At 39.1% G+C, this 15,013-nt stretch overlaps 1 protein-coding gene across 2 annotated transcripts in view; it reads right to left on the reverse strand.

The window, feature by feature from the left end:
- Window positions 1-275: 275 nt before the first annotated feature.
- Window positions 276-15,013, reverse strand: part of CCDC186 (coiled-coil domain containing 186) — a 39,509-nt gene continuing 24,771 nt past the window's right edge. For both annotated transcript variants that reach the window (XM_081005964.1, XM_081005965.1), the window contains 11 exons: window positions 14,438-14,557; window positions 12,843-12,947; window positions 11,626-11,724; window positions 11,362-11,448; window positions 9,402-9,544; window positions 6,338-6,593; window positions 5,090-5,279; window positions 4,923-5,003; window positions 3,307-3,517; window positions 1,477-1,696; window positions 276-1,146 (listed from right to left, as the gene is read on the reverse strand). In XM_081005964.1, the coding sequence (XP_080862090.1) occupies window positions 1,063-1,146; window positions 1,477-1,696; window positions 3,307-3,517; window positions 4,923-5,003; window positions 5,090-5,279; window positions 6,338-6,593; window positions 9,402-9,544; window positions 11,362-11,448; window positions 11,626-11,724; window positions 12,843-12,947; window positions 14,438-14,557 (1,596 nt within the window). In that variant the 3' untranslated portion in view covers window positions 276-1,062. The remainder of the gene's footprint in view (window positions 1,147-1,476; window positions 1,697-3,306; window positions 3,518-4,922; window positions 5,004-5,089; window positions 5,280-6,337; window positions 6,594-9,401; window positions 9,545-11,361; window positions 11,449-11,625; window positions 11,725-12,842; window positions 12,948-14,437; window positions 14,558-15,013) is intronic.

Below are 15,013 nucleotides of genomic sequence, written 5' to 3' on the forward strand. Positions count from 1 at the left end.
CAAGACATGGAGGGTCACAAGCTGTCACTCACCATTCTTAAGAAAGCTTGTATGTAGTCATTTCTTGTAGCAGACTACCATAGTTTTGTAGTGTATAGACAACTTAAGTTCCCTAGTAAATACCTCTTTTCCTTCTTCCACCCACGTAGAAGTATGGCCTTGCCAGTACATGGGCAGATATGAGACAGGCGATAAAGTAGCAAGAGTATATGTTTATGCCACAGCACACACATGCAACTGCTATTTCCATTTAAATTTACAAAGCCTTGCAAGGATTCAAATAATAAATAGCTCTGTATTTTATTAGCAATCTCTGTAGGTGAAATCCTGGTTTCAACAGCTCACATCAATTAGCTGCAGAAGTTTCTCTTTCAATTATTCTCTTTAATTAAAAAATAATAATAATCCAATTCATATCCAAGAAGTCAGCAGGGATTTTTAAAAAATTCTCTCGTCTCCAATTGATAAAATATGCAGTGCCATGTCCTTAGAGAACAGTCTACTATGAAAGTCTTTTCCAATGCATGTTATAAATAAAATCAACCAATTTAAATAAATCCAAGAGAGGAAGTGCATGTGTGTGAGTGTTTGGTTTTCCCCAAACATATATCCTCTAGAGGGCAATAAGTTTAATATGTCCAATGGACAACCCTCTCCATCACTACCCACCCCCAAGAACTGCAAAACCCAAGAGTCTTTCCTCCCACCAAGCTTCTTCATTAACAGGGTACTGTAGTTGCACAAAGCAGATTTTTTTTCCTCTCTCTCTCTCTCTCTCTCTCTCTAAATTTAAGTGCATAAAATGGTGCATGTTGATATCTTGTTTCAGTGAAAAGCAATATGGATGCACATAGCGTTCAGAAAAGTTCACTAAGAGTTTTCCATCACTTCAGGCAAAGCAAGCGCTGGGCCTTGGGCCTTGTAAACCTCGCTCATAAACATACTCCAGTTTGCTTTATTAAAGCTTCATGGGATTGACAGAAGACACTGGCGGATATCCAGGTTATATGCCAACAGGGTATGGAGCACCTGTCTTTTCTGCCTCCTTGGTCTTGCTCTCAGCTATGTTTGCTTCAGTCTCTGTTCCAGTTCATGCTGCTGCTTAATTAGCCGTTCTATTTCTGTTCCTAGTGTTTGCAGATTTTCCTTTGAAGAAAATAGAGGGGGATATTAGCAGACTCTATGATACCCAATTAAACAAAAAAACAGTGCCTTGTCTTCAAGGTTGAATGAATTCAAGTCCACTGCAATTTGAAACCTGCACACATTAGTAAGAAAGAAAGTAAGATAGATTTACTCAAAATTATTTCACTTCAGGGTACACATGACAGTCTGCCTAGATATTTTAACTTTGTTCAGAGCATGTCTAATAGGCTTTTTTCTATAATAGCTTGCAGTCATATACCATCACTTAAAAAACAACAACCAAGGTGCGATGGAAAGCATGATGTATTCTAATTTTCTATTTCAAATTACCTTCAGGGTAATATTCTTCAATAAAGTGTCCTCCAGGACTGCTTGGAGCTTCCTGTTTATCTCCAGAGAGAGTTCCAAAGTGAGCCCGCTGTCTGCTGGGTGAGATGTGTAGAGAGAGGCCATAATCCCACCACGCCTACTTAAATGCACTTTATTGAAATCAGAGGCCTCAGATGACAATGTGCCAGCTTCTTCCCTCAAAATGTAGCTCTGGATTATTCTGTAGAAAGTAAAACAGTGTAAGATAGTGACAACATGAAAGAACACAGGCAGCTAATTTGTACTGTCAGAACATTAGTCCATCTAACTCAGCATTGTCCCTACACGCAGAGTGTCGCAGAGTGAACTCAGTGGAAGAAATGCTATTATTGTTCTATAAAAATGTTACATTGGGAACACTATCTTATTAAGAATAGTTTCTAGGTAGAGCAAAAATACTTCAAAGCATGCTGTTTTATATATTTAAACATAAAGGCAACTTTCCAAGCCAAACTAGCTGTGGTCTTTTTCCAAGACACAAGAGCAGCTCAGAATTCCCCACAGGTAGTCTTGGCACCAGCAAAAACCTCAAGATATTTAAATTGACAAAACTGCTTTTAGAGGTGGCATCATGTCCTAGCAGTTTCCAGCTGGGCATATAGTCCCCAGAATCACCATCACCGTTAAAAGGAAACAAACTTGGTCAGACGTCAAGCAGTGGCCTGCAGAGCCAAACTCTAACTGGTGTTCCCAAATTTTGTCCTCATTGTTAACTCTAAGAGCCATCATATGTACATTTCTTAGGGAGTTTCGCTGAAGGGGTCTCCAACTGATGAGAGTTGGCTATACAGTGGTACCTTGGGTTAAGTACTTAATTCGTTCCGGAGGTCCGTTCTTAACCTGTTCTTAACCTGAAGCACCACTTTAGCTAATGGGGCCTCCTGCTGCTGCCGCACCGCCGGAGCACGATTTCTGTTCTCATCCTGAAGCAAAGTTCTTAACCTGAAGCACTATTTCTGGGTTAGTGGAGTCTGTAACCTGAAGAGTATGTAACCCGAGGTACCACTGTATTGTTCTCATTGTGAAAAAGAAAGTGAGGAACTCACAAAAAAATTTTGACTTCATGACACCAAGTGTCACCAAGTGCAAATAGTGTGTCTTTAGCAATCATGTACTGTATTCTGAAAGTAGGTGTACAGTACACTTTGCTGGGGAGATGTGTGCTACACAACTACTTAGCAGCTTCAAACTGAAACAGCTCGTGCAAATTAACTGTGCCGTGTGTGTTTTTTTCTTTCGCAAAGGTGAAGAGCTTAGTGTCTAACATCTGCCAGCATAAGAATAGTGAAGGAAACTTTCGGCTTAATGCTTCCCAGTTGGTAATTTGCTAAGATTCAATTTGCATGAAAGGTAGTAATTAAAGAGAACAGCAAATTGCTATGGAAGCACTTTCAGAATTCACGTTCAAATCGGATTTTTAAAAAAAAACAGCACAGACTACTTTACATACGTCAACACACATAATTAGCTTTGAATCACTACAGTTTAATTAACATTGCTATTTTAGTTTAATTCAATGGTAAGTTCTGTTTACTATTAAGATATTTCGTTTACCAAATTAGTGCCTATATATAAGAAACGGAGGAAACTTTCATTGCAGAAGCGTGCCCTCCACCCTCACCCTGAAAAACATGGAAATACATGGGGGCTATATTGAGGTGTCTGGCACCATTTTCATTCCCGATGAAGTTATCCAGCTACCATACAGAGTACCAGTGTTAACTTTAAACACAGCGCCTTGAATTGTATTTTTTCAAACTGATTACCAAATGGACCAGATGTTGCACATACTTGGTTTTTTTCCTGATTTCTTCAACCAGCTGTTTGATATGATCCTCCATGAACTCCATCTTCTCATTTTTCCGAGCATGGGCTTTCTGTAACCTTACTATTCTCTCAATCAAGATGGTCTTGTCCACTTCAGGGAAATGATCCACAGCTACTGAAGAGCCACTGTTTTCTGGCGAGCGATCTTCATTACTGCTTCGAGCATTAAGCGATCCTGTCAAAACCAATGACATCTTAATTGCACTGCATGGCTCTCAGTCAAATAAAGAAAAGTTATGGATTATAAAAGATTTTAATCTGCATTTTGACATAATATTCCACAAAATGGCTAACATATAAAATGCAGTATGAAAATCTAAAATACACATTTCATAATAGTACTAAAACCTAAACTGCCCTGAGGTTGTGAATTGCCTTGAGATCTTTTGATGAGAGGTGGTATATAAATCTAATAAATTAAAATAATCAAGACTAGTACAGACAAGCTATAGAACTCAGGCAGACCTCAGCAAAGCAACCCAAATTTATAATAACTATTAAAAATCACAGGGGGATGGGTTCTGCCAAGGACACTTAAAGGAGGCTGCCCAATTGCAGAAGCTTTTGAGATCCACAGTTGTGGCCCACTGTAAAGGAAGATCCTATTACAAGTGACTACCACCCTGATTGTTAAACAAACATATTCAGAATTGTGCCAAAGCTTTACCATGTAAAGTGTTGTTCCAGTTTAGAATCTGGTCAAATTCAAGAGTGCCTCAGCTTTTTGACTACTAAAATGGAAATATGATGGAGGTTGAAAAAACAAAACATTTAGATTTGTGCAGAGCCTTTGATGCCACTTACAGACCTTGTAAGATGATGGCAGGCCTCTACACAGACAGATAATTCTACTCCATGTTCAAAGTACTAGAGAAGCAATGAATTTTAAAGCAGCAGACTCACTGTTGTAAAACATGAATTGATTTTTCATTTGTGCACTGCCAGCTTCCAAGGAAGCAATACTAAAAAGGTAACTGATTTGTATTTGCCATCGAACACATAGTCAGGAAGATATAAAAAATCAGCAAGCTATAAATACTAAGGTTAAACTCTCCAAGAACTATTCCATTATTTCATGGTAGCCTCACACAACTGTAATTGTATTCAAGATTCAGAACTCTCAGAGAAAATTAATGGTTGGAACATTACAGCAGACATTTGAGCAGTTAAAGTTGCCCAATGAGTTTTCTTTTTCCAATTGCCTGATAAAGTGAAAACACAAGACCTGTTCTAGATAAATTATTTCTGTAATGAAGTATGACTGTCAGCAACTACTGCAGTGCAGTTATTGTAATCCATTCCTTGTATAAGTCAACGTGCTTTTTTTCACTGAAGAAATAAAAGTTACCATTAATTACTATTTACTATAAATAATATAGAACTGGTTGGATAAGAAATCTCAACAGATGTGGGTTCAGGTATATTATAATCTGGTGGGGGATAACTGTTAGTAACTGGCGTGGTTGGGGGAAATCATGTTGGTGAAAATATACTTTGAGAACTACAATATGTTTTATTGGCATGATTTTGGTACCGTTTTTAAAAAAGAAATAATTGATGAGACTAATCATACGACCTACCTGATGAGCTAGAACGACTCCCCATACTGCTGACATCTTTATCGTAGTTGCCGTTTTCAAGCTGATCTAATTTTCTTCGTGCTAAGGGAACAAACCATAAATTATTTGATGCAGTGCTAATGTTTGTGGGGAAAAGCCATACAAACCAAGGTCTGAGAAATACTAACCTTGCTGAAGTTGCTTGGTGAGGTCTTTCAGATTTGCAGCATGCTTTCGCTTCTGAGTAACCAACTCATCTTTTAGTTCATCTGCTTTCGTGTTGAGGTCTGCTGATGCTTTCTGTTGAGATGCTAATTCAGCCTGCAACGCTTGAACATTGTTTCTGTGAAGTTCCTCTTCTTTCTGCAATTTACTTGCCTGAATTTGTAAAATGAAACACATATAGTTATGCAGTACAAATTAAGATGTGTTATCATTTGCTTTCCCCATTGTCCACTGAGTATTTCATACAATTTTAAAACACATTGCAAAAAATAAAAAGAAAGACCCAATATACCAACTGCTTATATTCCAATCCACTATATTGTTCCTGGGGGCTTTGAAGAATATGGTTGTCGTGGAATATAAGAATCTGTTGTGAGGAACGGGAAGATCAGCTTAGCTGTCCCCATGTGTTATGAAGTACAAGCATTCATACTTCCACAGGCCGTATTTCCTCCCCCAGTTATGGAGAATTTGAAATCACGTATAGCATAACATGGGCAGCAAAGCTCCAGTTTCCAATTGCTGAAACGTAAGCTTGTATATATTCATTTCACATACTGCAAAGATGCACAGCTCAAGGAAGCATCAGAGGACTGCACAAGGCATACAAGACTTTCAGAACTCCCAGTAACCAGGCTAGAGAACCAGCCACCACTTCCTTAAAGTGAGATCCATACTATTTTGATTTACAGCGGGAGGCACAGCCTTCAGTTGTTAAACCATTTGTGGTGCAATGCTTCTTACCCGTCATCCCCAGCCACTACCTAAGTCAAGCCGGTTAACGGGCCAGTTATAATGAGCGTTATGCATGTGTCTGGCTGTGTTTTTTTTCCTATTCAGACTGCCCCATGTTTATTCAAATAGCACCCCCCTCCCCAAGAAGAAATCTGCCAAATTTGGCTTCAGCAGTGGCACACGGAAGCAGGGTTTCTCCTATTCACTATAAATATAGTAAAATGCATCTGCCTTTGTGCAGATTGGCTGACTGACTCAAAGGCAGCGCCTGATGACATTTTCAAGGTTTTCTTCAGGTAGGAAGGAATTATTTCATCGTGCTTTGGCCCAACTGTAGCATCTCTATTTTAATTATGCCATTTATTGAGCAACAGCAGAAGCTGCAGGAATACATCCAGGCTTATTCCAGGGCTTAGGGGTTAATTAAAAACATTAATTACATAAGCCTTAACCAGTTAATTGAAATTCTGATTTACCAGTTCATCTCTTGCTTGCTTCACTAGTTCCAGCTGATTCTGAGACTCTCTCTCACTGTAGGTGATCTTATCTACTTGCATTTGTAGGGAGTTGGTTTCCGACTGCAGTTGGGCGTTCTTAGTACTCAGCTTTTCAGTGAAGACCAATAGCTCCGATTCTCTTTTCCGGCTGCCATCAATGTCCTTCTGGAAGTCAGTAAGCAGAGAGTTGAGACTGCCCACTTCTTCCTTCAAGGAGTTAATCTCTTGTTCATCTCTGAAATCAAGAGTGGACATCATTTTGAGATGTGAGAAGAGGAGTTCAAACTAGACAGGCAACTATCAGTTTCCTAGTTTATCAAGTCCGCACAATTCATATACACTTGGCAGTTAAAGCTATTGTGCTCATGGCTGCTTTGGTCCTGGTGTTGCCTAGGCCTGCTCTGCTATACAAGATACATATTTTTGGACATTGACTGTTTACTTGAGCTGTTTACTGTTTACATTATTGCAAAGTGAAATAAATGCTAGAAACCAGTGCTGTAGCTCACAGTCACGATGGCATATAGTTAAAGCTTTTAACTTCAAAATGAAGGAATGTTTCATTTTGGGATTCACTTTGATCATTAAGATGTTACTCATAAGTTGCAAATTGCAGGCACTGTGATTGCACATTTCCAAGAAAAAGCCAATGTTGCCATGTTAATTGGAAGAAATGCAAATGCTGAGTTCTACAAATCCTAAGGGAGGTTGAGAGTTGTTGAAACATTGCTACATCTCAGATAATTATTGCTTACAAGTGCCCTGGGCTGTGTGGGTGGTTCTCTATTTATATGATGCTCTCCTATATTCAGTATGCAACACATTTAACACCAGGAAAGCTGAAAATATACTCAAGGCCCTAGTTCACCAGCACCATATGGAAACATGATTGTGCACAGATGTTTTTGTTCCGGTCGCCCATAAGTTAGTTTGTTCTGTAATTTCCAAGTCTGAATTCTAGAAGTAAATCCACTGTAATTAAATGGAGTCTTGCTGATGTTAAACAAGGAGCAATTACACAGTCTGTTATTTTAATTGACTGTTCTTTTAAGGGAGACAAAAAATTGTGACTGGGACCCAGGTCAAAGTAAAAGACTGCATGGTATGAAAGCAACGCACTTCTCAAGGAGATGAAGAGGATGAAGGGATGCAGATTAATTATTGAAGAAAAATGCAGAGAAATGGACGCTTTTATTTTTTTTAATAGGGGAAATTTTAATACGCCCATGCAAACAGTTAATAACAAGCCAAACAGAAAGAGACTCAAAACGGAGAGAAAGAGGTGGGGAAGTTCTTGAGAAAGTGGAGACAATGTGATGGACCTGGAGCTACAAATTCACGGTGATCAAGTGAGGAGTAACAAGGAGAAGGATGTTTTAAACTATTAACTATAGGATAATTTATTTTAAATCAGATTTGCAGTTACCACATTTTTATTGTCACAAGTAGTCTGCAAAGATTTAGACCAAGATAATGACCTGCACACTGTTTGTTTCTGGGTTTACCATACCTAAGCCCCAACATGCCACAATGATATATTTGGGGGGGGGGGGTCGGAAAATAAATCATTTTAAAATTTGTTTTGTAGCAGTAACAAAACAGTAAACTAAAAATGATAATATGTATAGGGCAGGTGTGGGAAACCTTGAGCTCTCCGGATGATGCTGAACTACAACTCTCATCATCCCTCAAGTCCATACTTGCTGGGGCTGATGAGAGTTGTAGTTCAGCCACATGGGGTGGGCCAAAGGTCCCCGCAAAAAACCTGAACAAAGGATGTTTCAAGGTTTTATCAGAGGACTGATACCTTTTAGGCTGCCATGAATGTGTGGGTACAACCACCCCAAGGTTGTGTCACGTTTTCACTAGCATTGTGTTCATTATTTATCAAGAGTGTAACATTTGTTGCCAGCATTGTAATGTGGCTTAGTTATGTGGTAGGGTTGTTGGAGCACCATTATCTGTTATGATTTTATTGTTTGGAGTTATCCAAAAGTTTTATACTTCTTACTGCCCCTTCCAGGGTGAGAGCCTCCTGCCCTGGTTTCGAACTGCCCACTCACCCAGGTGAGAGGCAGGAAGGTGTACCTGTTAGTTCAGTATGGGTGAACTAGGTTTATTGAAGTAGTTGAAATGTGGAGAGTTTGATTACTATTGGTTGCTGGCTGTTACTTTGATTATTAAAAATTGGTGTACTGGATTATTACTGGCTGTTCAGTGTCAGGGATTGATTAAATGATGTGTACTTAAAAAAATAAACCTCATTAAGCTGGATGTGGACGTGATTGATGAAAGTGAGAGATTATGAGAGCAGTTGTGTGACTAGCACATTTTTGAGATTTAGGGTTAAAAAATTTATGCAGGTATTTCTGTTTTGTTTTTTTAATTCTATACTGATATGATTGTTACATACATCAATATTGTGCTTTGCTGCATATCTAGACGCTTTTAAAAAAATGTGGAGCTTGTGTTTATTGTATACTGTACTATGATTTTTTGATGTTTAACAGTTTTGAGATCCATTGATAGTAAGTAAATGACTTTTTTTAAAAAAAACCTGAACTATTTTATTCATTTTAAGAACATGGACTAGCCAGAGTCCACAGACATCACCAGGTGAAGACTTTTGTATTTTCACTCAGTCACTATGAATCTGGATAAGGGTCCAATAGTTTTCTTAAAATAGCTTAAAATCCTATGCTTTTAACACAACATTATACATAAACATGTAGTTTTGAATAATCAAATCAAATTACTACTTTTTAAAAACTTTCTTCCCCTGACATAGTCATTTCCAGGGTATTAAATATTAAGTTGGACTGAAGTTGGTGCTAACTCTAGAAATGTCAAACAGCAACAAAATATTATATGCCATGTCCAAGGTTAAATCATTCAGTAAGGTTTATACCACACAAAACTTTGCTTGAATTGTACCCAAGTTGGGTGGCAGCATCAATTATTTGTTAAAATAACAGTACTCTCTAAGTATAATATATATATTTTAAATATATATATCTATAAAACCAAAATGTAACTATCTTACCTCTGGTGGTGCTCCTGGAGCTGATCTATGGTTTTCACTTTGTCCAGCAGATTCTGAATCTCAGCCTTCTGGCGATTAATAATTTCTCTGTATTTTGATAATTCATCTTCTGTTCTCAATCGTTCATCCTCTAGACACTTTACCTAAAAACAACAGAACTTGTTAAAGTAAATGGCGCATTTCATTCTTTCTGGTAGATTTTATTAGTTTTTTGAATCACAAACACTTTACCCAGTGCTTCCCCTTGTATCTGAGAATGCAAAGACCAGGCTACAGTACTCACAGGAGCAGATTACTGGCAACATTTTACTGCTTTGCTGAGAGAGCTGTACCAGTTGCCAATCTGCTACCAGGCTTAAGGACCACCTGATTCCTTATGTGCCACATCACTCACTGAGTTGTTCTGATGGGACACTTCAGTAGTGGCCCATGCCCCTTGACAAGGGACCAAGCCATCATCATGGCAGGCCTTGTCTGGTGGTACACCTTGCCACCAACATACCTGGTGCCTTCTTTTAGGTGCAGAGGTCTTTCAAATGTGATTTCTTTTTACCAGCCAAACTTTATTGATGATATTGTAGCATTTTGTATTTATTGTGTACATCCCCTTGTTATATATATATATTTTTTGAAACTGTGTTGTATAAACATTAAGCTTTCATTTAACTTACACAGGCACAAGGTACCCGAAACTTAACCTATTTCTCCCCCATCTTAATCTTGCTTTTGTCATCGACTTTTTCATTTAAAGAATTCTTTCCCTACCTATCTGTTTACAAGAAGGGACATGATCTGTTTGGGAAAGTGCTCTGACAAAAGTATAATTACCTGTCATTTTCAGGGTTTGGGGTTTTAAAGTTAAGAGAAAAAGCCACCTGATCTCCAGGCATTCTTAGTTACAGCTACCGTAATTGGATAGGCCGTTTTAACAAAGTGTGTGGAAAGTATGGCAAGGAAAGACAAAAGAACCACCATCTGCCTGAACTCAGCAGAATCGTAACCAGCTTTTAATATAAAGCAGTAAGTTTTCCCCCCTCCTAAACTTTTGTAGAGAGAGGGGAAAAACCACAGATATAGCTCTGCATCCTAAATGCTTAGGAAATATAGTGAAATGCAAATGTATTACATTTTAACATCTTGTGAATTGGTGGCTCTCTAATGAAAATTAGCAACAGACAGGTTTCCTACCTGATTTTAGGGGAGTTTGAAGGCTCTACTGACAGATGATGCCATTTATTACATTTTTCAGAACAACAATTGAAAACTAAAGTTTTTACATGTTATCACGATATAAATCAGCAAATAATGCACATCATATATCCTTATGGAATTAATCAAATGAGACTCCAAATATGATACCTATCTCCACTTCCCTTCTCCCTCCTGGCCCTATCTGCCTGTTGCACAAAAAATAAATTTTGTGGTAGTACTGGAGCCATTTCAGTGACAGTACTTGAATTCAAAGTCGAAAGAGCTGAGCATGGCCCTGAAGCAGCTCTCTTATCCATTCAGGAACTCTTTCATTTGCTTGGGGAAATTAAATCTTCTCACAGCTGCCATGTCAACTCCAGAAGGAAAACTTCCAAGGTCAGGAAAAGGATGGTGGCACCAGACAAATGCCTGCTGCAATAATTTTTTTGAGAGACTATGTTTGGCCCAAATCCTCTGAACTTGTTGCCAAGTTCAATACTTCTTACTTTAGAAGGGCACTTGAAAGACCTCTTTTCAACCACTGTAACAAGCAATGCAGGAAACAAGAGATGAAGTGGTTGTACCACATCATTTTAGTTCTTGGACTTACTGCTAGTACAATGCCATTATATATCATACAGAACCATCAGGTCCCTGGAAGTCAAATTTGCACTGATCTATCTGGTCAAACTATCCAGGTAAATAATACAGTTAGTTTTCCTTCCCTTTGCTTTCATTCTTTTGGCTACAAGGAATTCTTCTCTCTCACCTTTGTCCTTAGAGTTCGTAGCTCATCCATACCCTCTTTAAAAGTTCGCTTCACATCTTCAAGTTCTTTTATTTTGGCATGATGTACCTTTGAAAGAGAAAAATGACAATTCTGCATACAACATGGAGGAAAATAGGATCCAGTCCTGTCCACTTCAATCTAGACAGCAATTAAAATTTGGACCCACCACTATACTCTTTCCCCCCCAGTATGAGCCTTAACCCTCATTAAAATGCAACCACTGAAGTGAGTAATATATTTTACCTCTAGATGGTCAGACTTCTCCTGCAAGTGCTTTTCCAGCTCTCCTTTTGTAAGTCGGAGTTTTACATCCAACTCATTTGATTTAATTTCTTCAGACTCCTAAGGAGAGGGAATGAGCACTATTAAATCTTCACATGCCAATTCATAAACTGAAAAGACCTTATTTATTGTACAAGTTATGTTACAATCATCTATCCCAGACTTACAGTCCAAACACTATGAGCTTATTTTCTTCTAAGTCAAGCTTGGAAACAGATCACTGCTTTTAGCACTGTGGGTAACATGCAAAAGGGAGAGACAATCACTCTGAAACAACAAACATAAGATACCAGATGTGTGTGGACTATGTGCAATTTGCCACAAGGGACATGCATATGCTCCCCCATTCAGATATTACACTGGGAAAGCATATGCGTGGTCAAGATACAGAATGGCTCTCTCCTGCAATCAATATCCCCAAGGATAAATAAGGAAGCAGAGGAATGACATCAGATGTTACTGCCACTCAACAGACTCTCTTTCTTTGTGTAATGTCACCCCTCAGTCTCCCAAGAATAAGCAAGGGCATGCTTACTGAAGGCAGGAGAGTTATGAGATCACCTGATCAGGACTTGTGTTTTTGAAATCTAAGTGTGTGATATTTAAACCTGCACTCTCTGGATGTGAAAGCAAAAAGGTTATACTATTTCTATATGTAGCATATGTTCTGTCATATAGAAAGATTAGAACCAGTGCCCTCCATTAGACTGGGACTGAAGATTTCTCACCTCAGAGGAGGAAACTCAGCCCTGAGAAAAGCTGGGTGGTAGCTATGGCATGCCACTTAATGAGTCTTGGGCATAATTTAGTTAGTATCCTTGGTCCCTTACCACACACATGTGTTCACAACACCTTAGGTCAGTACCTCTGGGTTGTATGGTGGCTAAAAAATAATATTATGCACACTCAGCAGAACAGAAAGATCTTTCTATTGGATGCGATAGTGCAGAAGATCAGAACACATGGCTAGAGTAAGATGAAATAGCAAGCGATGTATCTGGATTTGCCTGTGCCAGGACAATTAATTAATTTAGAAATGACATTAGATCAGATAGGTTTTGGGAAAGAATTGTATCATGTCAGCTATAGGGCTAGAGGCGAGTGTGGGACATGCAAGAAAAGAAAATCTGTATGCAAGTTCAACATCTTAATTTTGCTTCATGCAACATTATACCCACTTGATATGTTTTTATGATTTCTTGGCAGTTCTTTCGTATTTGCTCAGCTTCCTCTTTTGCTTGAGTGACTTTTGCTGTTGCCTCTTTAAGCCGATCTTTGGTGTCCTGGAAAACCGATAAACAATGGTTATCTACCATTAAATGAGTACAGTGGTACCTCGGGTTACATACGCTTCAGGTTACAGACTCCGCTAACCCAGAAATAGTACCTCAGGTTAAGAACTTTGCTTCAGGATGAGAACAGAAATCGTGCTCTGACGGCGCGGCGGCAGCAGCAGGAGGTCCCATTAGCTTAAGTGGTGCTTCAGGTTAAGAACAGTTTCAGGTTAAGAACGGACCTCTGGAACGAATTAAGTACTTAACCCGAGGTACCACTGTATGTAAAACAACGACAGTAAGTTCAGGACTGCATGGAAATGACAAAATTCCTGCTTAATGCCAGCAGCAGAGGACGAAATTAAAAATCTAATAGAAAAATAAATAAAGCTAAATTCTTTGGAAGCGAAGGAACATAAAGGCTTATATTGTAATCTCATTTATACCTATTTTGAGAGTAAGCTTCAGTGACGTCAGAAGGACCAGTGTCTGAACAAACGTGGACAGGATGGGGTGGCAGCCTTCACTGCTTTCCTTAAGCAACCAAGGGCTTATCTGAACATCACAACACCACCACCCCATACCTAAGATATGGTTGTTGAACATTATATTTATTAACCGGCAGACACTGGCTGAAGAGCCCATTATTATCCAAGAGCAGTCTGTGTGAAACTGTTCGATGTGTTAAATTCTTGACTATTGGGTCACTATGAATTTGAAACATTTTTTAGCCTCTCAAAACTAAGAAATGCCTACTTGTCCATCCCCACCAAGTGAAGTGTTTAAAAAGGTAAAGGTAAAGGACCCCTGACAGTTAAGTCTAGTCACGAACGACTCTGGGGTTGCGGCACTCATCTTGCTTTAGTGGCCAAGGGAGCTGATGTTCGTCCGCAGACAGTTTTTCTGGGTCATGTGGCCAGCATGCTTCTGGTGAAACCAGAGCAGCGTACGGAAATGCCATTTACCTTTCCACCAGAGCGGTACCTATTTATCTACTTGCACTTTGACGTACTTTTGAACTGCTAGGTTGGCAGGAGCTGGGACAGAACAACAGGAGCTCACCCCGCCGTGGGGATTCGAACCGCCAACCTTCTAATCAGCAAGTCCTAGGCTCTGTGGTTTAGACCACAGCGCCACCCGCGTCCCCAGTGAAGTGTTTAGTGCAACCCAAAACTCTATCACCGGTAACTCGTCTGATCCAGAAGAGAAGGTCTCCTGCGCAGAATTACAGCAGAACTACACTGCTAAGTTTATAGGTTTTCATTTCATGCCAGTTCTCAACCTTTTACCCATTTTCCAACTTTCATTGCTCCGATTACATGCAGACACTGAATAGCACCATTAAATAAAACCCACTCTCATTCCAGTTACGCTCCCATTGTGTTAATCAACTTGTCCTACATTCACAGCAACAACCAATCAAACCTTGCACCACATGCTTTACAAAAAGACATAGGAGCTGCAGTGAAAATGTCCCTCTATAACATTAGCACACCTACCTTGTGTAAATCCATTTCAGCCTTCAATTTGTTTTGAGCCCATTTTACTTTGATCACATGAGAGTTCATTTCTTCTTTTAATTTCTCTATTTCTCTTGACATTCTGGTGGCTTCAGCTTCCTTGAAAAGAATAATTTTAGATTATTAGGTTTGAAATGAAGCCTTTTAAATGGATAGGCCCAGAGCGGCAGAAATACAAGCGACCTTTCTGCAAGCAGTGGGGAGTTAAGCATGCACACAATGATTTCACTGAAGTGGAACAAAATGTATTTGTAGTCTTCTTGTCTTCAGGGAATTCTGCTTGCCTGTCACTGAACTATGACAGTCACGCTGAAAAGGTCTCATCTCTGGAAAAGTCTTTGAACTTCTGTTTTGCAATCTAATGTGACTATTGATAATGCAATGCTTCGTGTCATATATTATGGCAACAAATATATATAATAAGGTATCACATCTGAATTCCAGAGAGCTCTTCAAATCCTGTGTTTGCCCTGCCCCAACTTCTCACTTCATCTTTTCCTCCTCCTACCTTCCTTGTCTTTCCCCTCATCCTTCTTCCTTCTCTTCCTTAATAGT

This window comes from Podarcis pityusensis, assembly GCF_964106645.2.
Source record: "Podarcis pityusensis genome assembly, chromosome: 5".
Taxonomy (NCBI): Eukaryota; Metazoa; Chordata; class Lepidosauria; order Squamata; family Lacertidae; genus Podarcis; species Podarcis pityusensis.